This window comes from Corvus kubaryi, unplaced genomic scaffold (assembly GCF_017639235.1).
Source record: "Corvus kubaryi isolate FWS band 111438036 unplaced genomic scaffold, C.kubaryi_AGA036_p1.0 37382, whole genome shotgun sequence".
NCBI classification, from domain to species: domain Eukaryota; kingdom Metazoa; phylum Chordata; class Aves; order Passeriformes; family Corvidae; genus Corvus; species Corvus kubaryi.
Genome location: NW_024581124.1, coordinates 3,068,320 through 3,090,437, shown reverse-complemented (window position 1 = coordinate 3,090,437; position 22,118 = coordinate 3,068,320). Strand labels below are relative to the sequence as shown.

General features: G+C 40.7%; 1 protein-coding gene across 16 annotated transcripts in view; it reads left to right on the top strand.

Moving 5' to 3' along the window:
* Positions 1 to 22,118, top strand: part of EP400 (E1A binding protein p400) — a 57,953-nt gene that overhangs the window by 10,542 nt on the left and 25,293 nt on the right. For 12 of the 16 annotated variants that reach the window (XR_006017211.1, XM_042035212.1, XM_042035226.1 and 9 more), the window contains 21 exons: positions 1,578 to 2,930; positions 5,045 to 5,155; positions 8,741 to 8,831; positions 9,254 to 9,361; positions 10,060 to 10,439; positions 10,662 to 10,967; positions 11,116 to 11,301; positions 12,654 to 12,794; positions 12,902 to 12,980; positions 13,258 to 13,304; positions 14,337 to 14,394; positions 15,061 to 15,150; positions 16,347 to 16,454; positions 17,406 to 17,599; positions 17,790 to 17,967; positions 18,410 to 18,546; positions 18,903 to 19,072; positions 19,503 to 19,677; positions 20,069 to 20,205; positions 20,821 to 21,007; positions 21,945 to 22,111. Coding sequence is in view for 15 of the 16 variants with exons in the window: in XM_042035212.1 (XP_041891146.1) it covers positions 1,608 to 2,930; positions 5,045 to 5,155; positions 8,741 to 8,831; positions 9,254 to 9,361; positions 10,060 to 10,439; positions 10,662 to 10,967; positions 11,116 to 11,301; positions 12,654 to 12,794; positions 12,902 to 12,980; positions 13,258 to 13,304; positions 14,337 to 14,394; positions 15,061 to 15,150; positions 16,347 to 16,454; positions 17,406 to 17,599; positions 17,790 to 17,967; positions 18,410 to 18,546; positions 18,903 to 19,072; positions 19,503 to 19,677; positions 20,069 to 20,205; positions 20,821 to 21,007; positions 21,945 to 22,111 (4,373 nt within the window). In the remaining variant the exon portion in view is untranslated. Of the gene's footprint in view, positions 1 to 24; positions 124 to 1,577; positions 2,931 to 5,044; positions 5,156 to 8,740; positions 8,832 to 9,253; positions 9,362 to 10,059; positions 10,440 to 10,661; positions 10,968 to 11,115; positions 11,302 to 12,653; positions 12,795 to 12,901; positions 12,981 to 13,257; positions 13,305 to 14,336; positions 14,395 to 15,060; positions 15,151 to 16,346; positions 16,455 to 17,405; positions 17,600 to 17,789; positions 17,968 to 18,409; positions 18,547 to 18,902; positions 19,073 to 19,502; positions 19,678 to 20,068; positions 20,206 to 20,820; positions 21,008 to 21,944; positions 22,112 to 22,118 lie in introns of those variants that run through there. The other 4 variants (XM_042035214.1, XM_042035221.1, XM_042035220.1 and 1 more) reach the window with 4 other exon arrangements.

The window sequence follows — 22,118 nt, the reverse complement described above, 5'->3', positions numbered from 1 at the left end:
CGCCCCTGGCCCGGGCGGGCCCACCGCCCTGCTCGCACACAAAAGGCGATCCCTGCTTCGGGACCTCCCTTATCGGCCTGTAATTAATTAAGTGTTTTCACTGGAGCCGTAAGTGTTAGTGAGGTGCGAGTAATTAAAATAATAAGACCTTGTTGCTGGTGGTATCGTTTGAATCTTAATTATTTGGTATCGGCGCTGTGAAATAACCACAATACCTCGAAGAATTGCAGTATTGTTAAATCTTTTGGAAAAGGGGCCTGTAAGGAGTGCAGTTTTTTCCCCTTCTCGCTCTGCTCAGGGAGCTCGCTTAGGTTTGAGCTCCCGGCAGTGGGAGAGGCGAGCCCCTCCGGGATGAGCCCCAGGGCAGGAGAGGCGGAACCGGCCCGGCGGGGTCGTTGTGCCGGCTGCGCTCCCAGGACCCCCGGCACGGCAGCTCCCGGGCTTTCGGCCCCCTGTCGTTGCTGGCACGTGTGTGACAGCGCTGCTTTGCTCCACCTTCCCGGACAGTCGCCTCTTTCCCGGTGCAAGGAAGGGAAAATCTCCATCCCCAGGGCTTGGGCGGATTGCTGCAGATAGCGCAGGACAGGGCAGCGGAGGAGCGGGAGAGCCGGCAGCACCCGCTGCATCCCGAGCTTCCCAGTAGTGCTGCCGTGCCGGTGTACTGCTGCCTGTTGCCACTTGCGACCAACTTGGAGTTAGGAACGCAAAGGAGTGGCAGCATGTTTGTGTATGTTTGGCCTGAAATGCTAAAAATGAAAGTGTTGTTTTCAAAATAGGAGAGATTTTGGAAGGAGCAAAACCCCATCAGGTTTCATTTTCTCTTGCTGCTGTTTCTGTGTGAATCCCAGCCCTGAATCTACCTGTCAGTGCATGTCATTGGAATTTTTGTTTGTCTGTGATTGAAATACAAAACCAGAACGTTTTTGGATTTCTGGGTAGCTTGACTCAATAAACAGCATTTTAAATAAAATGCAGATTTAGTTAATTTTCATCTCTTTATGTGTTCTGAAGGAAGAAGGGAAAGTTAAGCATCAAGTACAGTAGTTTTACATACATTTAGATGATTTGGCCTTCAGTAGCTAGAACAATAAAGTTGAATAGTCTGTCCATATTCATGTTTTCGGTTACTGCTGAAACAATGGACTATATGTTTTAAGCTCTTATGTTTACAAGAACTTTGTATTAAGAGTTAAAGACACCAAAGTGCTGGGAATAATGAACCCAAAAAAAAGAGTAGATGTCTTTTATACTGGAGACTGTCATTTCTTGAAGTTCTACGGCAAGGCAAAAAGTTCTGTTTGGATTTTTTTATTCTTTGAAGTCATTCTACCTAGCTAAGGGGAGCATAGCATTTATAAAACTATTCAGTAGTGTTATTAACTAGAGAAATTTATGAGGGTTTAAGTGAGCCTTTGTTGTGCTGAGGGTTTTGGATAATTTGAATCATTTTAAGTAACTGCAAAACCAGGATAACAGAGTTCTTACAATAAGGTAATTTTTGTAGTTGTAACTAAATAGTTTCAGTTGCAGAAGAGTTTTTACCTTCCCTGAATTTCTGTTTTTATGTATTTCTTTAGAGCATACTGTAAAACCTTAGATCAGTGAGAATGCACCATGGCAATGGTCCTCAGAATGCCCAGCGCCAGCTCCAGAGATCCAGGTCCTTCACAGGCAGCGAGGGAGAAGAACAACAGGCAAATTTACCCCAGTCCCCCGCAGCCTCTTTTGCGCCTTCTGCAAGTCCCTCTGCGCCGCAGTCCCCCAGTTACCAAATCCAGCAGTTTATCATGAGCCGGAGCCCGGTGGCCGGGCAGAATGTGAACATCACCCTGCAGAACGTGGGCCCGGTGGCCTCGGGCAACCAGCAGATAACGCTCACCCCACTGCCACTTCCAAACCCGACGTCTCCGAGCTTTCAGTTCAGCCCCCAGCAGAGGCGCTTTGAGCATGGATCCCCCTCGTACATCCAAGTCACCTCTCCACTGCCTCAGCAAGTGCAGTCCCAGAGCCCCACCCAGCCTAACCCGGTGCCGGTGCAGACGCTGCCCAACGTCCGGGCGGGCACTCCCGGGCCTGGCCTGGGGATGTGCAGCCAGAGCCCGACCAGAGGATTTGTGGATGCGAGCGTGCTCGTGAGACAGATCAGCCTGAGTCCTTCCAACGGCGGGCACTTTGTGTACCAGGAAGGACCGGGAATTGCACAAATTGCTCAAGGAGCTGCTGCACAAGTGCAGCTTCCATCGTCTGGGACGCCTGCCACGGTGAGGGAGCGCAGGCTTTCGCAGCCTCACTCGCAGTCTGGGGGCACCATCCACCACCTCGGGCCTCAGAGCCCCGTGGCCAGCGGGGCAAATATGCAATCTTTGACTAGCCCGGGCCACATCACAACAACGAGCTTGCCACCCCAAATCAGCAATATTATCCAGGGGCAACTTATGCAACAGCAGCAGCAAGTGCTTCAAGGGCAGCAGCTGAGTAGACCCATTGGATTTGACAGGACTTCTGGTGGATTGATAGCAGGAGTTGGAGGACCGAGTGCGTTTGGAATGACATCACCTCCTCCTCCCACAAGTCCTTCACGGGCCACTGTGCCACAGGGGCTGTCGAGTCTTCCTCTCACTCCTACAGCTAACACAGCAGTGAAAAAACAACCTAAAAAGTTGGAGGAGATTCCTCCTGCCAACCAAGAAACTGCTCAAATGAGAAAACTCTGTTTGGATCATCACCACAAGCAGATGGAAATTCTTAAGGAAACTTTTAAAGAATGTTTGATTGAACTATTTTTCCTGCAACATCTTCAAGGGAATATGATGGACTTTTTAGCTTTTAAGAAGAAACATTGTGTTCCTCTGCAAGCATACCTGAGGCAAAATGACTTGGATCTGGAGGAGGAAGAAGAGGAAGAGCAATCTGAGGTCATCAATGATGAGGTAAGAAACTTTTTTGGAATAAAATCGTAGATGAAGTTGTAGCACTGGGATTGTGGAGTATTAAAAAATGTGATAGCACATGAAAAATAATTTCTTCTTGATGAAGTATGGCAGTTTTGCATAAAATAGTTGGCCTGAGAGCATGAACTTCTGCTGGGTAGTGTGATTTGATGGGTCAGTTTGAGTGTGCTGTTAGACTTAGGGATTTAAAATAAAAGAATAAGAAGTGAAAGGAGCTTTCACTGTCCTAGTTGCACACAAAGATGGTATTAGTGTGGAAATGGTTTTAAGCTCTTGGAATGGTTATAACTAGGAATTATAGTTTCAATTTCACTTAACTAGACTTGGACAAACAAAAAAGAATGAGCAAAAGCATTACAAGAGGTTAGCCTGACTCATTTGACTTCTAACCATAGATGTTACTGAAGTTCAGTGTTGCTGCAGCCAACAGAAGGTGTGAATTAGTCTAATTAGTGAGAGAGAACATGTGTAAAGGTCCACAGACACGCTTTAGGTTATTTAGGCTGCCCTGGAGCTCTGTGTCTGCGTTGCTGTCTAAAGGATTAACAGCCAGCACTTAACAGACTGGACATTGACAAGTTCACTTTGTTCCTTATGCAAAGGTTTAAATTACTAACTAGCTTGAATTCACTGTTTATTAATGGCAAAGAACTTGAAAGAAGCTTGCCACAAACAGGTGCTGTGCAGCTTTTCCTGCACATTTGTACCCATCCGTGGGTGCTGGAGCACTGGCCTGGTGCAGAGCCTGCCCACAAGCCAACATGGCAAGTGGTTGCAGCAGGGTAGATAGAACTTCAGCCCCTGCACCACTTGGCACTCATAAATATCCTCTAAAATTTGTGAAAATATCTATGGATATGTAGTTGCCAGTTTGTAGAAGAACCAATACTATGTAAAGAACCTTGTGTTGCTTTGAATATCTTTTGGAAATGAGTGCCTTCGGTGAAATTTGATGACTCTTAGGTATGAATCACTAGCAATCATCTTAAACCCCAATTCAGTTGGAATTTGTGGGAAATTTTAACACAATAATGGCTGAAGTTTATTTTATTCATTGCTTTGTTGTCTAAACTTCTTACTTAGGAAAGATTTATTTCTGCTTGTGACAGTTATTGACAATTTTGAAGGAATAATTTCTTTATATAGTAACATAAAAGCTAGCCTGTTACTGTAATTTATTGACAATGGATATTCAGTATTTTTGTTTCACCTAGTTTGTGTTTTGTCAAATTGTTTAGGTGTTCTTGTTGGGTTGCGTGTTTGTCAGCTGAAATAACCAGGTATTTGTAACTACCATCTGCACACTTGGAGGGATCTTTAGTGGGTGTAAACTGTACAGGTTCATTGAAGTCAGTGGTGCTGCTACACTTTAAATGAGTTGAGGCTCTACCCCTCTGTGTTTCGGGTTGAGAATTTGCTGTACTTCGCTGCCTTCTCGTGGTGGATCCTCTTTTGTTTGTGGAAGCTGCTTGTCCCTGTAACTGCTGGAGAATTTTGCAGAGTGCAACAGCAAAAGCCTTAATGTGTTTTCAAGTGATGAATTCTTCTGAAAGATTAAGACATCTTTTGAGTATGTTCTTTGTATTTTTTTGTCGTCTTCTGTTTTATTTCCCCCTCCCCCTCTTTATCACTTTCTGCTAAAGCAACATGCTTCATCTCTTGCCTGGAAGGTTGATCTCTTTGGGAATTCAAGGGGAGAGTGAATGGTGGCTGTGCTCATTGCTTAAGTAAATGTTGAAGCTCTCTTACGTTCAAACTGTCTGTCATGCTAATTTGTTGTCCGTTAGCAGCAGCAATCATTAAATTTAAAACACACTTTTATGTTAACTGGATTTAAGAAAACATTTCCAGTGATGAGAAGTCACAATAAACAGTCAAGGCTGTGCTCTGTTCTGCTATAAAAAGTAAGACAGAACTCTAAAAATGGGCTGTGCTCGAAGCAAGCTGCACTGATGGTGGTTTAGTTATTATCCCCTCTTCAGTGAGGTGCCATCAGTACCAAAGGAGTGTGTTGAACAGTTAAAAAAAAAGAAAAACTTTTAAAAAGAAAATGATTCTCCCTTCTTTTTTTTTTCCCAAAATATTTCTCTCAGGTAAAGGTTGTGACAGGAAAGGATGGGCAGACTGGTACTCCTGTCGCTATAGCAACCCAGCTTCCTCCAAATGTTTCTGCTGCTTTTTCATCCCAGCAGCAACCATTTCAGGTACTTTTCAATGGTTCTAAAATGTAGTTTCATCCCAGATTTTTTTTCTTCATTCAGATTTGATATTTCTTAGATGAATTAGAATTTTCCCAAAAGCCCATCCCTTATCATCTAAACAAAACCAAAAAACCTTTGCAGTCTTCAAATGCATCAGTATAACTGAAGCCTTGAGGAAGTTAAAGCTTTGTCTCCAGGTTGCTGGCTTATTGCATTAACTTTCAGCTTGAATGTTTTCACTTTGGTTTGTTTGTCTTTTGTATCCCTAATGCATTTGGTTCGTTTGTGCATTCTGCGTAGTGATAATATGGATTCTTTGTCTGTGGCATTGTAATTGTGGATTTCTTCTAAAATTCTTTTCTTTTTTTTTTTTTTTTCCCCTTATGTATTAAAGGTTTTAAATGTGGCTACAGAAGGTTTTGGATTTGCCTTCCCTGAAATGTGTTAAACAACACTACTAATCCTCTGACAGAATTTGTTTTAAATAATTGACTGCTTTCCATTAGCTCTGCTGTAAACGCTGGGAAGAAGAAACAGAAGTGCTTATTTTTATTATAAAGGTCCTTTTTAACAATTTTTTTCTTTTTTCATGAGGAATGCTGAAGAAAGTCAAGAAATAAATGTGATCATCAGTTAAAATTTTTGTGTATCAGTGATAATGCAACTTTTTGGTTCAGTGTGGTTTTATGCAGCTGCCTTCAACTCTGACATCACCGCATACATGCCTTGAGAAGTAATACACCCTAATTCCATCTGCAACTAAAATATTTACCTTTTAGCTCAATGACATGCTCAGCAGGTGTTGTGAATTACTCTGCTGTACCACAGCAGCTGTACAGTCTGTGCTGCCTTCATCTAGCTTTGGAAATGGGAAGTTAAATGAAATACAAGCTGGGTTGTGTTCCTGCGTGTAACAAATGGGATGTTCCCTGTGATACTGTACAAAGGAGTTGTGTAGTGAAGGGGATTGCACTGAGAGTTCTTCCTTATGGCCAGTACTGGCGTGTCTTGGAAGTCTCCTTAGGTAGTCAGGCTTTATTTAAGCTGTTTAAAATAGCTAATGTTCTATCAGGTTAGTTATTGTAGCGATTAGGGTTATCATCAAGCTGTAGCTGCAGCAGTGATGATACTTTTGAAGGTGTTGTACCATTTCAGACCATTTTCAGAGAAATTGGTTCATGCTAAACATGTACAAAACTCTGTGTGACACTGACATTTTAGCACAAACTGCTAACAGAAAGTGGCGTTTCTTTCCATCAGTCTTGCTTTTTGCAACTGTTTATGGAGAAATAATGTGTCCCAATCAGCATCACCATTCAAATCCCAGTGCATAAACGCAGCACTCAGAGTGATTATTGTGTGCATGCTGCATAATCATGACCTCAGGAGAGCTACATTATTTTAATTAAAGTTGGGGCAGTTTTAGTCTAATATTAGTGGTATGTGACTGCAATTTATAAAGACATAACATGTCTGCTCTCTGAAGAGTCTGACCTAAATTACACGGTGATAATGCGGACAGCTAGGAGGCACGTTCTTAAGAAAATGTCAGTCAAAAATCCTAAAGTAGAGATACAGCCTGAAACTGTGAGTATGCAGTCATCCAGAGGGAGAGTGCAGGTGAAATAAATGGCATTTAATGTGGAGTTTGAGGAATGTACTTTCTTAAACTGATGTCCCAGAAGCATCTGATGCAAATGGGACATAAACTGAATTGGTTAGTCAATTCAGTAGCGTTTACAAAATCAGTTCTTGTGGTTTATTTTGAAAATTCTGTAAATGCCCAGGTCTGTGGTGCTCTGCCAGACACTGGCTGTTGGACCTGAAATACGCTGCATGTCTGCCTCGTGAGAAGACAAATATTTGAAAACTTAATCCCTATTGAGTGTGAAATGGCAGTGAACCATGAATATGAGTCAGAGATTCTTAAACCCCAAATTTACATCTTAAAGCTGTAGATGTATTGCTGAAGTGGCCACAAATGCCCTCAGAGCAGCAAAGAGATTAAGTGTTATTAATTCATAGCTATTGATTGAGTCTGAGGGGCATGAGATATATTCAGGTCAAAAAGGAGCATTTGAAACCCAGTCATTGTAGGTGATGTTGGCTGTGATTATTAATACCATGCAGTGAAGCACTGAAGATGCAGGATGTCACTGCTGTGATTTAACTCAATATAGGCTGGTGTTTACCTCCATGGATTTAATTTACATTGGTAAAATTTCAGTTAAAATCAGAAAAGAAAATACCTGTGAATAAAGTAAAAGATTCTTATGGGAAATTATTGTCTTTGTATGTTGTCCTAAAAAATTTTCACATTTGCAAACCCATACTGTACCTCAACATATTTAAGGTTCTCACCTTCAGAAAATTACACTTTGAGAACTAGAGTGCTAAATTAATTCATTTCCTAGGATGCAGAGACTGCCTTACATAAAGTCTGTGTTTGTATTTTCTGGTGGAATCTTTTAAGACCTTTTTTTGGGATAGTCCTTATGTTTCTCATGTTAAGTTTCATAGTAGAATATTTGATACAACATGGCCAAATACTGAGGAGAATTTAAAAATGACTTGGAAACTCAGTGAAAGGAATTGGACTTGCACAGACACTGATGGACATTAATAAGTACTTGCCAGTATGCTGAGGCCCAAAGAGCATGAAAATTGTCATGTACACAAATTTGTTTGCTTCAGTAATCCTGTACATGAGACTGTCACCTGTGTTTGATGCTGAAAGGATTTTCTGGGATATGTTCTTGCCATCATTGCCAGTATTAAATGTAGTGATTTAAAAATAAAAGTTTGAATGTGCTGTGTAATCTTACTGAAGCTAAATTCCAACTTGCTGAATCAGAGCCCAGTGATTCCTTTTGCATCTCAGTATCAAAAATGCTCTTCCAGGCTTCTTAATTCATAGTTTGTGTGCTGTTTATCCTCAGACACAATGGATAGTAATTTCTGATGAGCTCTTATGTCACCTTAGCCTATGGCAATATTGTTTCTCCTCACTGAGTTTATTAATGAAACTCATTTTGCCAGCTGTGCAAACAGGTACAAGTCCACTTGTGTAACTTGGCTGAGGTTATTTATTCCATCTTCCCAGCTTTCTCCTGAAATATTTCAACAGTAACTCTCACAAAGCTCTATCCTGAAAGTGGTGGAGACTCAAAAAAGCTTAAACTGTTTTCAGGATGAGGATGAATTTGTGTGTTACTGATGTTCCACACAGATGTACTACACTAATGAAAATTTCCATTAATTAAAAAAAAAAGTAGCAAAAAATACTGGGCAGGTTTATTTTTTACATATCCCATTTTCCTGAGTTTGGTATCACTTAACAAAATGTAGGTGTGCATTATATATAACCAACTTCATCACTGTAAAATTTAAACACAACGAAGAGTATCTGTGCATTGTGGACAACTAAAACTTCATAGCAGATATTGAATGAGTCTTGTTTCCTTTGTTGTACAGCTGTTCTGAAGGACTCGTTCTGTGCTGGCCTCCTTAGATCCCTATGTAAATTCTGTCCTGGTGTTAGACCATCTGCAGATTGAACTTCTGTGATTTGTTTTCTTTTCCCTGTAGCAAACGCATACAGGGACTCCAGGGACGGGGACTGTGAGCACCATAGAGATTGAAGCTTTTAAGAGACAGCAGCAGGCCCTTGCACCAGCAGGTATGTTCCACAGGCACAATTCCACTTCAGTTCTCTTTTCTTTCCTTTCCAAACAGTGATTGGAGCCCACTGTTCTGTAACTGTTGAAATACATTTTTGCCTCACCTTGGGAATCGCCAGATCCTTAGGACTATCTACTGTGACTGGTGCTGTGAGAAGAGTGCACTCCACTCCCAGTAGATAGGCCTGGATTTGTCAGGCATGGAGACATTGTTAGGTTGATTGTTCTGGCTGAGAAGATTGGAGATGGCCACCTTGAAGTCAGAGGGACTCTGCCCCTGGAACATGTTCTTCGTAAATGCTACACATGTACAGTAGTCGTAGCTTTCGGAGCTGATGTTGGAATCATGTGTGGTAGTTTGCTTTGTGAAATTGAACCCATTCCATTATACCATGCCATAAATGGAATTTGAATATCACAGATTCGTCTAAGAGACCACGAATTGAAGTGGGCCGTCATGGGATGGTTTTTCAGCACCCGGGTGTGGCTTCAGGAGTTCCTCTTCAACAGCTAATGCCAACGGCACAAGGTACTGTGTCACCACATGCCAGTTGCACATTAATTTAACAAGGAGATGTTGGTGATGGGACTAGAAACTTGGGCTTCCGGCCTGCCAAGATCCTAGTCCCACCACACACTTCTCCATGTAAATTAATACTTGGTATGCAATGCCTGGTTTGTTTAAGGAGCTGAGTGACGGGCTCCAAAGGTGCATGTGGGCATGGAAATACGTCACAGGTGCTGATGCAAAATGGCCAATCTGAGAGTTCTGGAACTGAGCCAATGATTTATGAAAAGGAAACCACCTAATTGGAACATCATGACAAATTTTTATTCATTAGTCATGCCAAGCTTTAGAATACGTGTTAGAGTGAATGTGTTAAGAACCAAGTAGTATTTAGCCTTGATGCTGTTTTTTTAGGTTAAATTCCATTAGCTCACCAGTCCTTTTTTTTGAGTATACAACATTTAGAAGACCTATAATGACATGCTCTTTTATAGTTGCTGTGCTCCAAATTTTAGTTACAGTCCTGTGCATGAGCTACTTTGTTGTTTATTGTAATGGTGATTTATTTTGTGATTGTGATGTGGTATTTTCAAGTGATGGTGTCTTGTGGCAAAGTAAGTAACAAAACCACTCTATTCGCAGTTGATTTCCTCCTTAAATCAACAGAGAGCATTGGACATTTTAATCTCATCTGTGCCGTGTCTCCTCTTGCCCTGCAGGTGGAATGCCTCCCACTCCCCAGACGGTGCAGCTGACGGGGCAGAAGCAGAGCCAGCAGCAGTACGACCCCTCCAAGGGCCCTCCGGTGCAGAACGCGGCCAGCCTGCACACGCCGCCGCCGCAGCTGCCAGCGCGCCTGCAGCCCGCCAACGTCCCCATGGCGTCGCTCCCGGCCACCCTGCAGCTCCCCCAGCAGCAGCCACAGCTCGTGGAGCCTCCAGCCCAGCCACAGATCCAGGTGAAGATCCAGCCCCAAAGTGTGCCCCTGACGGCCGCTCCGCTTCCAGCGTCGCTCCAGCAGCAGGTGCCACCAGCAATCCACGTGCAAGGACAGACGCCCAGCCAAGTGTCGCAGCCTCAAGCTACGATACAGCAACAGGTATGGGAGTGTTAGTGGGGTGGCAATGTGTTTGTTTCCATGGCCAGTAAAATCTAAGAACGCTGTCTTCATTTTTTAATTCCACTGGACACTTAAATCTTTTCCTTGTAGAAATGCAGGTGTACGTTTGTTATTAAATTAAAGTCTCCATTATGTTCTGCTGTAGTGTAGACTAAGTATTGAATCCTCAACTCATCAGTAACCAGTGTGTTTCTTGAGCAGACTGTGACTCTGACACGACCACCTGCGGATCCTGCTCAGAGTTCTCAGCGTCTTGCGGCAAATCCACTGCCACCTACCTCATCCATTGCTCCAGCAGCAATCCCAGGCACAACACCGCCTTCTCCATACCCAGTGCAAACGAACAGGACCTCTCCAGCAACCAACAAGTCCCTGTCTCCCATTGCATCCAAGCCTCCTGGCTTAGCAGTAGCAGCAGCAGCACCTAAAACACAAAGTCCAGCTCAGAATGCAGCAGTGTTGCCACAGGAAAACTCTCAAGACAAGCTGGCTGAGCAAGTAAAGCTGGTAAGATGTTTTCTGTGTCCTGCTTTTACACCTTTTCTTTTCCTGTCAGTTAGTTTAATGAAGTAGGAGCAGTTACTGTTTTCCTATGATTCTACAACTTCACATGCGTTCTGCAGCTTCATTGTCATTCTCTGTACTTCTTTTCAAGGAAAATCAAATCCATCAGCGGATAGCAGAACTGAGAAAGGAAGGTTTATGGTCCCCCAGGCGACTGCCTAAACTCCAAGAGGCTCCAAGACCAAAATCCCACTGGGATTATTTGCTGGAAGAAATGCAATGGATGGCAACTGATTTTGCCCAGGAGAGAAAGTGGAAGATGGCAACTGCTAAGAAGGTACTTGAAAAACATTTTTTTAGCTCAGAACAATCAATGTTGATGTGACTCTCTTTGGCAGCAAAGCTATTGAGATATCTTTTGCTACAGATAGAAGTGATGGAAAGATGAGGTGCTAACTTTTACCTTTAAGAAATCATGTTGTCAGTTTTGGATATGGCATCTGAGACAGACTGGATAATTGTACAGATTGTGGATGCAAATAACAGTTTGTGGATTTTATTCCTCTGGAAATCAAATAGCTTGTTTAGGGACCCACTCAATATGTTGACTGGGTTATGTTTAAATAAAAGATAGAGTTATCATGCCTGTCTCACAAATGAGTTATTTCCTCTCAATGAAGAGTAAATGTAGAATTTTGTAAATAACTTCCATTGGGTGTGGTTGTCTGTCTAGTTCTTTTTTCTTAATCTCAGAGAGAAATAAGAGTAAAGAGAGCAGTAAGAACATGGTAGAGAACTTTTTCCATAAGGAAAGAGAGCAGCACAGCAGGAATACAGTAGTGGAATGAAAATTCGTATGGTGTGAGATGAAATATATAAAATCTGTTAATTTACAATGAGCAAGGGTTTTCTATGGATACCAGCAATGTTGCATCTTTTTTTGATACATTTATGACCAGTTTAGGATAATGAAGAAGCAACTGAAGGACATTAGTTTAAATTGCCATGTTGTTTTTTACTGTATGTTCTGAAATGATGGAAACTCAGCAGCAAAGTATTTAAATAAGTGTATTGTTGTGTGCAACAAACATCTGCATTTTGAATATCATTTAAATCTGGATTTCCATTTGTGGCCAATGGTAGGTTTTTAAGAATAGGAGAAACAGGAAGGGCAAATGTGAAATGATCCTTCCCCTGGCACTATGCTTCAAACTTCTGGAAGTCAATGTTTTAGGGACCTCCTGAGCTAAAGGTTGCAATCAAGTCAGTCTTAACAGCCATTGACTGATCTTTCACTCATGTATGTACACTCTTTTTGAACTCATTTTAGCTTTGGTCTCTGACATTTTGTGGTGTGATTTCTGTGACTTCATATGTGCTGTCTGAAAAAGAAGTTTTCTTTTGTGTGTTTGCTGCTAATTTCAGTGGAATTTTTTCTAATTTTTGTATTCAGAGAGTGAATTAAGAGTTTCCTACTTGATTGCTTGGTTATAGTTGTTGTATTTTTTTTTTTCTTTGAGTTTCATGTCTGTTGCTTTACTGGCATGGTAAGAATTAGAAATACTGGAGGTAAGTGCTATGTGTGTAAAGCTATGGTCGACATCTGGCTGCTGATAACCACTATAATGTTAACAAATGCAGTGATATGTATTTTGAAGTAACCTAATCCAGTATTTCATGGCATTTTAGATGGTAAGAACTGTGGCTCGTTATCATGAAGAAAAGAAACTTAATGAAGAGCGAGCTAAAAGGGAAGAACAGAACAAACTGAGGAGGATTGCAGCATCCATTGCTAGAGAAATAGAGTATTTCTGGTCTAACATTGAGCAGGTGAAGTACCCACTCACTAAGACTTGTGTAATTTGTGCTGGTTTTCTCATCTTCACTAGTTTATTTGTAAAATAAAAGTGCTTTACTAGACTTGCTTTACATTTCAGGTTGTTGAAATTAAACTGCAAATTGAATTTCAAGAGAAAAGGAAAAAAGCTTTGAATTTAAAGAGATTTTCAAGGAAAGGTAATTGTATTCCATTTCATAAGAAATACAGTCTGAATTCTGATGTTATTGTTTTATATAATTTCACTCAGTGCAGGCTAATCTCATTGGCAATAAAATTGTGAGTTGCTAATAGGTTGTGAATAGATCTGAGTGATGAGTTATGGGGTTTTTATGTTTTTGTGCTAGATTTTGTTTATAATTCTTGTGTTTTGCTTTGAATACAGTTAGAAGTTCATGTAAGAAATGTAAAATTGCTAAGTGATGAATGCATGCATCAAGTGTAATAATTTTCCAGGTAAGGATACAAAAGAAGACCTTTATTTGGAAAAAGAAAGTGAAATGGTAAGCCTTTCTGTTTTTTGAAAAACCCGTCAGATAAGTTTAAAAGTGACTACATATGTGAAAAAGTTTTGGTAAAGGTGAATTTTTTTTAAGTACATGGTGATGATAAGTAGATTTCACTGTAGTTACTGGCAACTGAATGTTCAGTCACAAGCACAAGCATAGGTTTTTTTTTCTGGTCAGGAAGGGAAGTGGATTATGGTCGATACATGGCTTTAGTGGCTGTGAATCGTTCATTTTGAGTTTGAAGACCAAAAAGCTGTACAAATTAATTGCCAGACCTGGGCAGGAGTTTCATCTGCAGTAGCCAGGGCTAGACTTTGTGGGGCATGAAGCATGTTTTCAGGTGTTCAGCAGAGATTTATCTGCTGAGAGATGAAGGTGTATGTTACAGAATGGATCAAACTGAATGAAGCTTGGATATCTTTTTCCCTGGATGAAATGTGTGCTAGGAATCCTTGGCTGTGTTTGTGCAAATGGAAAAAAATGGACAAGGGATCTGAGGCCCTGAGCCATCTGTTGTGGCACAGCTGATGCCCATGTGCTGAAATACTCCCCCTCCACCAAGCAGAATGCCTACATCTGAATTTCCTGCTAGGAACAAGCCTTAGCATGTGCTATCAGCCAAACTGTGGCCCAGCACTGGCTGTGAGAGTTAATTGGCACAGGCTAAACAATTCTACAGAGTGCACTGGACAGCTGAGACAATTGTAGGCCTGTGCCATATCCCTGTTTTATTGACTAGTGAAAAAATTTAGTCCTTGAGCCAGCCTAAGTAAAAGTTTTGTATCACAGCTGGACCTGAATGGTTTGACCCATGAGCACTGGAAATGGCTGATTGCACACTCCCATCAATTCAGAAGCAGAGTTTCTGTTTCTCCATGACCAGGGAAGTGCTAATAGGAGTTAACTGTCTATCAGCAAATGCTTTTGGGACTGCAAGGCATGTTTTGTTGTCTTTAAGAACTAACCAAAGCCCCCTGCTTATCTTTGTTTTCTATGATTTTAAATATTATAATTATTTAATGCTAGGGGGGTTCATCATCTGGAAGGAAAAGAAAGGCAAGCACGTCTTTGACTGATGAGGAAGGTAAGTCACTTCTCAAAATTTTGCATCCATAGCATAGTACATGAGTTGAATATTAAACCCACAGGTTTTCAGTCTGTTACTTTCTGGGGGCAGTGCTTTTCACAAACCAAATACCAACCTTCATCTATTTCTTAGAAAGATTAGATAGTCAATTAAATAGTAAATTACCCCTAAAAGAGCTTCAGTGAAAATTTGAAAACAACATTTTCCTTGAAATTATACGGCCATTATTATTGGTGGATTTTAATTCTTTCTGTCCTCATTCCTTTGTTTATCAAGCCTTACTAATGGTCTTGAAGTTCTTTTGAAGATTTTAGACTGAAGTACCCATCTGCTTTGGGTACTTCACTTTCTTGTGATAACAACTCCATCATGTTTCTGACAAAGGAACTCCCCTGTTTAAAGCTACAGAACAACATGTGGTGAACATTGTCAATCACCACTTAACTGCCTTTTGTCCTGAGGCAGAAATGCTTCTCTCCTTATCACTTAAGTACTACATATAGTTGCTTTCAGATTATCTTATTTTCCATACATGTTTAATTCTTTTTAAGTCTTGCAGACATAAAATATTCTCTGCTAGTTCACTTCAGGGCTATATAATTACAAGCCTCCTGAATTATTATACAATTTGAATTCCAAGATGTGCATTTGTTTTTCTTGTAGTTGAAGATGAAGAAGAAACAATTGAAGAACAAGAAGCTAAAGAAGGAAACATAAACCATCAAACTGAATTGTCTAATCTAGCCAAAGAAGGTAGGCATGTGGCTTGGTTCTTCTCTGGGCTGGGCTCTGAAACAACAGCTGGAAACACCCAGCAGTTGTATTTGTAGAGGATTGGAGGTGGGAAATTGAGTGTATCCAGATGTTCAGTCCTGTGTAGTCTGTACTTAGTTTTTTCTGTTTGGAAAGCTGCAGCAGTTTATGGGATGATGATGGACATCTGTACTTTATAAAGCAGTCCTAGTAATCACACAAGGTTGCTTGAGAAAAAGCAGTTCTCTAGTGAAGCACTGCGTTAAAACCTTACACCAAGACTCTCAACCTGAGTTCTGGGAGTGCATGATAAGCACTTAAAACCAGTGTTGTATCAGATTGAACAGGGACATTTTATCATTTACTGTCTTGAGTATCTCAGAAGGGTTTTGTGACCGACTTGGTAGGTCCGAAAGGGCCCTTAAGTGCTGGTCTTGAAGGGGGGGTATAAATATTTGAAGATAAGGGGCTTTTAGGGACAGTGCTCTGGCTAGCAGCTCGCTCTCATTAGCAATGTAATTGCTGTGCTGAGCTTGATGTGTGCAAAGTACCCCATAGAGATGTGTCACTTACCCTGGTAAAAGCAGATTTTTAGAGGCAGGCTGCCCATTAGGCTGAGCCTGCCTGGCAATTAACATGCGGTTTCCAAATCTGTTTGGTTGGTCTGTTTGGCAGCTTAGTGGCTGCAGTGAACTGGCCAGTTGGAGGGATTATAACCCTTGGCCAGTCAGCCAAGTTCCTAATGAGAATGTTTGCTGATTGATTGGCCACTGCCAGCATGCACATTCCTAGTTTACCAGCTCAGACAAGGCATCCTGGAGTTGCTGGTTAGAGGAGCTGAGGTACAACTCAGTTTTGAAACTTTTGAAGTCTTGAATTGTCTTCCAACCACTCAGCTGGATTTGATGCCCGTACCTTCCCAACTGGGGGTTTTCTGAGGGTTGTAGGGTGTGTTTGTAATACAGTAAAAAGCAAGGTGTGAGAGCAAACTGCTTGGTGTAATGCCAAATATTCTCTGTAATCGAGGTTATTAAATAAATACTGCCATCATTCACCTAATAATTACCTCTGAAGTTAACTTCTGATTAGAGAACTGGCTTTATGCAATTGTGAAGAATGTAATGAGATGAAAATTAATAGTATCTATTGTTTCAAGTTTTGGTATTTTAAGACTTAAATCCTTTAATAACCTTCAGCTGAATTGCCTCTGGAAGATCTGGTAAAGATGTATGAAGGTGCCTTTGCAGAAAATTTTCACTGGCCCCAGCCGAAGCCTGACAGTGAAGAGGAGAGCAGTGAGGAAGGTAAATTACTCTTTGTTTAGAAGAAGTTGTGCTGATTTACAAGGTGAAATAAGTTCCTTGGCTCATCAGGACTCTGTGAAAAGACATTTTGTTCTAGGGGAAAACACATATTGAGTGAATCACATCGAAAATTTCTCAGTTTGTGAAAAGAGGGCAGTGTTTGCCTGTCTAAAAGTGAAGATGTGTGAGATTTTCAAGAACAATACTGAGCCTTAGAAGAGCCTCTCTACACTGAATTAAACAGCACACTTCATAGGTAGCTTTAATTACACCTCTGTTCTGTACTAATGTGATGATAGGTCTACATACTTGAAGACAGGTTTTAAGTAGTATGATAGGACCTCCCTAGAAGCTGTGGAAAAGCTAATGGTCATGTTAGCCTAGCTATTACCGCAGGCCTGGGCCCTAGGGTATATCACTGTGTCCCGCAGCCATAGGGAGGAGGAGGAGAGAAGATCCAGCAGGCAGGAATTGTGCAGCAAGATTGATTTATTTAATTATTTTACAAACTCTTTTATAGACTTTTTTTCTTCATAGTCTAATTGGACAAAGGACCAGCCACCCCTTGGGGTGATTGGCTAAAATCCTAAAACACCCATTGTCAAAATATTTTTCTACTGTACCATAAACAAGACTTTTCAAGGTTGCAGGTGGCTTGGTTGTTTACATTCCCTGCTACCTCTTCTGTGAGAGAGAAAAGTCTCTCACGGACTTAGAAAATAGCAAGAAAATCCTTGCTAGCGGCATTCTACTGTGAATGTCCAGAATGTGTGCATGAACCTCAGCTTAGGCTATCTGCATTTTACTTGAACTAGCTTGAAAATCATAGAATTCCTTTTAAAAGTTAGCTGCCTCCTTTAGACCATGTCTGAATCCTGGTTATTTCAGTTCCTTTGTGTAACTGCTACTGAACCATGTTAGACGCCACTGTAATTTTCCTCTGTCTCCTAGAAATGGAAGACCATATGTCTGATAGGGAAAGTCCCCAGAAGGAAGTTGTCCTCATAGACTCCCTTCTCAGCATTGACCAGTACAAGGGCATGGACAGATCGAGTCCTCCCAAGAAGCACATGCGAGACATAGCGGAAGTCGCTGCTGCAGCGGAGATGTTGTTACCTAAAGGGAGCTCCAGGATAACAACAGCAGTAAGAGTCCCTATTTTCTGCTACTCTGTGTGCTGATGTTTACATAAAGAATGATTCATTTCTTCATTATTTTGTAGCTTTTAGCAAGAAACTGCGTTTTTTTTTTTTTTCAAGTTACCTATAGTTTATGCTTTATGCCATGCTCTGTGAATTTAACTCAGGAAAAAATATCATATTATTCACATTACAGGTAAAATACAACACTCCATCACTGTTGTATGGGTCTCTCAGAGAATATCAGAAGATTGGGCTGGATTGGCTGGCAAAGCTATACAGAAAGAATCTCAATGGCATCCTGGCAGATGAGGCTGGGCTTGGAAAAACAGTGCAAATTATTGCCTTTTTTGCCCATTTGGCTTGTAATGAAGGTAAGTTCATTTGGCTAACAGTTTTAGACAGGTACTGGGCCAGCATTATCTTTGTGAATTGTAGCCTAGGGTCACTTTTTTTCCCCTGCTGAACCATATCAGGCTTTAGTTAATGATGGGAGTAAGATTACGTCAGAATAACTTTCTCATACGTTGTGACATAGGGGTGCCATCTAATCAAGTATAGTGTCTGATCAATCTGTTACCCCCTAGAGATTCTTCTGAATACTTGTGAATTCTTATTAGAATAGAAAAAGCCTTACAAATTCTTTAATGACCAGGAGCAGATTAGTCATTAGAATACCTCTGTTTGTTGTTATTGGATCTCATTTTCAATGATTAATTTAGTGCTATGCACTTCAAAAATCAAGGGAGAATGTAAGGCACATGCATTGTAAAGAGTCTCTTTCCAGTGTTAACTGCTGTGTTTCCCCTTCTGTAGGGAACTGGGGCCCTCACCTTGTTGTTGTCCGGAGCTGTAACATATTGAAATGGGAACTGGAATTGAAACGCTGGTGCCCAGGGTTGAAAATACTTCTCTACTTTGGGAGCCAAAGAGAACTTAGGGCAAAAAGACAGGTGCTGTATTCTGCAACTCTTACGCTGTTGCCTAAGACCTTTAGCCTGTATTTATCTCTGTGTTCCTTCCATGGTGATGTGATATGAGGAGTTTTAACACACTTCATGTTGGTTTACAATGAGATTCACACCTAATGGTTCTAGATTTTCAAAGGCATTTTTTGAACCCTTTAGCATTGAGCAATACTTGCAATACTTCACCTGCTTTCTGAACTGACAAAAATTCAAAGACCAAGACTTACTTTTAGAATGTGTTGGGTCATAGTGTCTTTTTTAATGAAGAAGTAGCTGGTTGTAAGATATTTGAGAGTTTTGCCTTAACTTTTCTGTCTCATCCTTTCTTTCCTTTTCCATAGGAATGGATGGAACCCAACAGCTTCAATGTGTGTATCACTTCCTACAAGCAGCTGTTCAAAGGCCACACAGCATTTATGAAAATGCGATGGAAATACTTAATAGTAGATGAGATGCAACAAATAAAGAATATGACTGAGAAGCACTGGGAGGCACTTTTCAGTCTTCGCAGGTACAGAGCAGAGAATTGATTTCCTGCCGGGAGTGGGTTTTTCTCTTCTCATGTGACACAGTTCCCTTCTTAAAAGAAAACTGATTAAAAAAAACCTCTTTTGACTTGGCCTGCCCAAATTCCTGAGTAACGTGCACCTATAGAGAGATAACTTTATTTGAAACCTTCAGGATTCAGAGAAATGCTTGAGTTCTTTTTGTTTCCGCTATCATAACACTGTAATTCTTCTTTGCTGGTATTCTGTGCTCCCAAACAGATCCCCTGATGTTCTGATACTCTGTGATGAAGCAGCTGGTTTGGTGGTATATTCAAGGTTGAAAAGATACTTTATCCTAGGTTTAATTTAAGTATATCTACATGATTCTTCTGTGTATCTGACAAACATAAAGGCGTAGTAATCAGTCAATTAAAAGTCCTCTTTTGTTCACAGCCAGCATCGGTTGCTTCTGATAGACACTCCTTTGCATAACACATTGATGGAGCTGTGGACCATGGTACATTTTTTGATTCCGGGAATCTCCAGACCTTACCTGGATTTTCCAGTAAAAGCACCTAATGAGGAGAACCAGGATTATTGCCATAAACTGGTCATCAGGTTGCACAGAGTATGTTGTCATTTTTTCTCATGTGTCCTACTGCAGAAGTACTGCTGTTGAGGAGAGGGGGAATAAAAATACGTGGTTCAGATCAGAATTTGTGTCCTTTCTTAACACTTTGTTCAGTTTAGACAGAAAATCCTGCTGAAAGCAGGGGGTTCTGCTACCAGAAGAGTCAGGAGATTTTTTAAAAAAATAATATAGGGCTCAGATTTTGAAGCATGATATGCAGAAATTAAAGAACAAATTAATGTCTATACAACTGTGTGCATAGCAGTATGATTATATATAGCATATGCAGTTTATCACATCAAATCTGTTCGGTGTGAATAGGTTTAGCTTCCTGTTGTAAACTCTTTGAAGTGAGAATTCTTTTCCTCTCAATTCTGAAACATTTCAGATGATTCAACCATTTATTTTGCGGAGATCAAAGAGAGATGTTGAAAAGCAGCTCACAAAGAAATACGAGCACGTGCTGAAGTGCCGTCTGTCTAGTCGACAAAAAGCCATGTATGAGGATGTCATATTACAACCAGGGTAAGGGCTTAAAACAGTAAATGTAAAATGCTGTCACTTTTAGTGCTTAGGCAAGTAAATAAATGATTGTCATGGTGGGAAGTGTTTTAGTGTTTCTCTGAAATTTTCCATTATGGCCCATGAATAGAATGTGATTGCCTTATAGACTAGAATTACAGCAGGTGATGCTGTGGCCTTGTGGAAAACATGCATTTACCTCTGGAACCTAAGAATTGAGTTATGATGGTCAGGTCTGCTGCTGCACTGTTTTAACATTTGTCTCTAATGAGTAGTTCTTCATTTTTTTAAAACCCAGAGTTTTTCCTCACCACCCCCCTGTCAGTGGTAATTGACAGGTGCAGGGGGTGAAACAGAAACAAAGGAGGGAGAGGACAAGGGAGCTGGATAGGCTGTATTTGATTGTAAGGCAGACCTGGGTCTTTAAGTTCCACTTTTCCAAATTTACTTTTGGTACAGTGCTGCTTAAAATACTGCAGAAGCCCTTGGTGAAATCTAAACTTGTTTTAAGACTTTTGCATAACATACTGCATTGCTCATTCTCACCTTGCTGATTTAGGGACATTTCCATATAAGCTGCACATAAATCAGCTTCTTTCTGTATAATTTATTTGGTAGAACCCAGGAAGCCCTCAAAAGTGGACACTTCATCAGTGTCCTGCACGTCCTGATGCAGCTGCAGCGGATTTGTAATCACCCTGATCTGATAAACCCCCGGCTTTCAAGCTCCTCTTACGTATCAGAAACACTGGAATACAGAACAGCCTCTCTGGTGCTGCGAGCCCTGGAAAGGGATATTTGGAAGGTTGGTAGAAAATGTTTTTTTCCTCTCTTAGTGCCCTGACAGAATTTCAGTACTTACTATTGTTTTCTTATATGTTGTAAGTCTACCTGAAGTTTATAAATAGAAGGAATTCCCTCTTCCATAACTGTGCCTACCAAGTGTGTTCTTGCTGCATCTCTTTCTTTTTTTTGTCATAGTGGTTTGAACTTTTCAAGTGGTTTGTAAACAGTAATTTTTCATGAACTACTTGGTCAAAGGGAAATTAGCTCTGCTTTCATCATGCTCATGTTTTCAGGAATTTTCCAACACTGAAGTCACTCTGGGTAGCGCTGTGCTTATTTATGGCATTCTGCAATTTTCTTTTTGCTTTCAGTAGCTGAAGGAAAGCAAGATTTACTCTTTTTCACCTAAGAGTGAACATTCTGTTACAGTGACTAATTAGTACCCTTCTGTCAATCCATTTGAAGTACCATTATTTCTGTTACTGTTAAACAAGCGATCGCACTCCTTGAGATGATTAAAAAAATATAATTAAAGGAGTATGAGTAATGGAGCAGCTGAAGTTTTTGTTTCATTTTATTTCCATCCTTTATATTTTTCTACTCCTAAATTACAATTTGGCATTTAAGCTTGATAGTTAACCTTCAAATAGTTCTATTTAATTGTTTGGAAACTATGATATATGAAGAATTGTTAAGTGTGCCTTGCTTTGATTTCCATAAGTGGCTAGTGATGTCAGCTCTTTTTCTTCTAATGCTTAAAATGGGACTGTCAGTTTAAGATTTATTTCCAACTTTTCTAGACAGTTTTGACTAATAATTAATAGTTTATTTCTTAAACTTAAACTATTTCAAGTTAAAAAGTAAATATATATCAATTTAATTCAACATTGAACATAAAGAGGACTTAACTGTTTGGGTCATCGCATAAAACAAACTTAATTTTCTGAAATCCCTAGGAATCGGACCTGTCTCTTTTTGATCTCATTGGAATGGAAGACAAAATGACTCATTACGAAGCACAAATGTTGCCAAAACAAAAAGTTACTAGAAAGTTGATTGAAGAAATCTACAGCTCCCCTCCACCACCGGCGAGGCCCAACCCAGTGAAGCTCAAACCAAGCAGGTGTGTG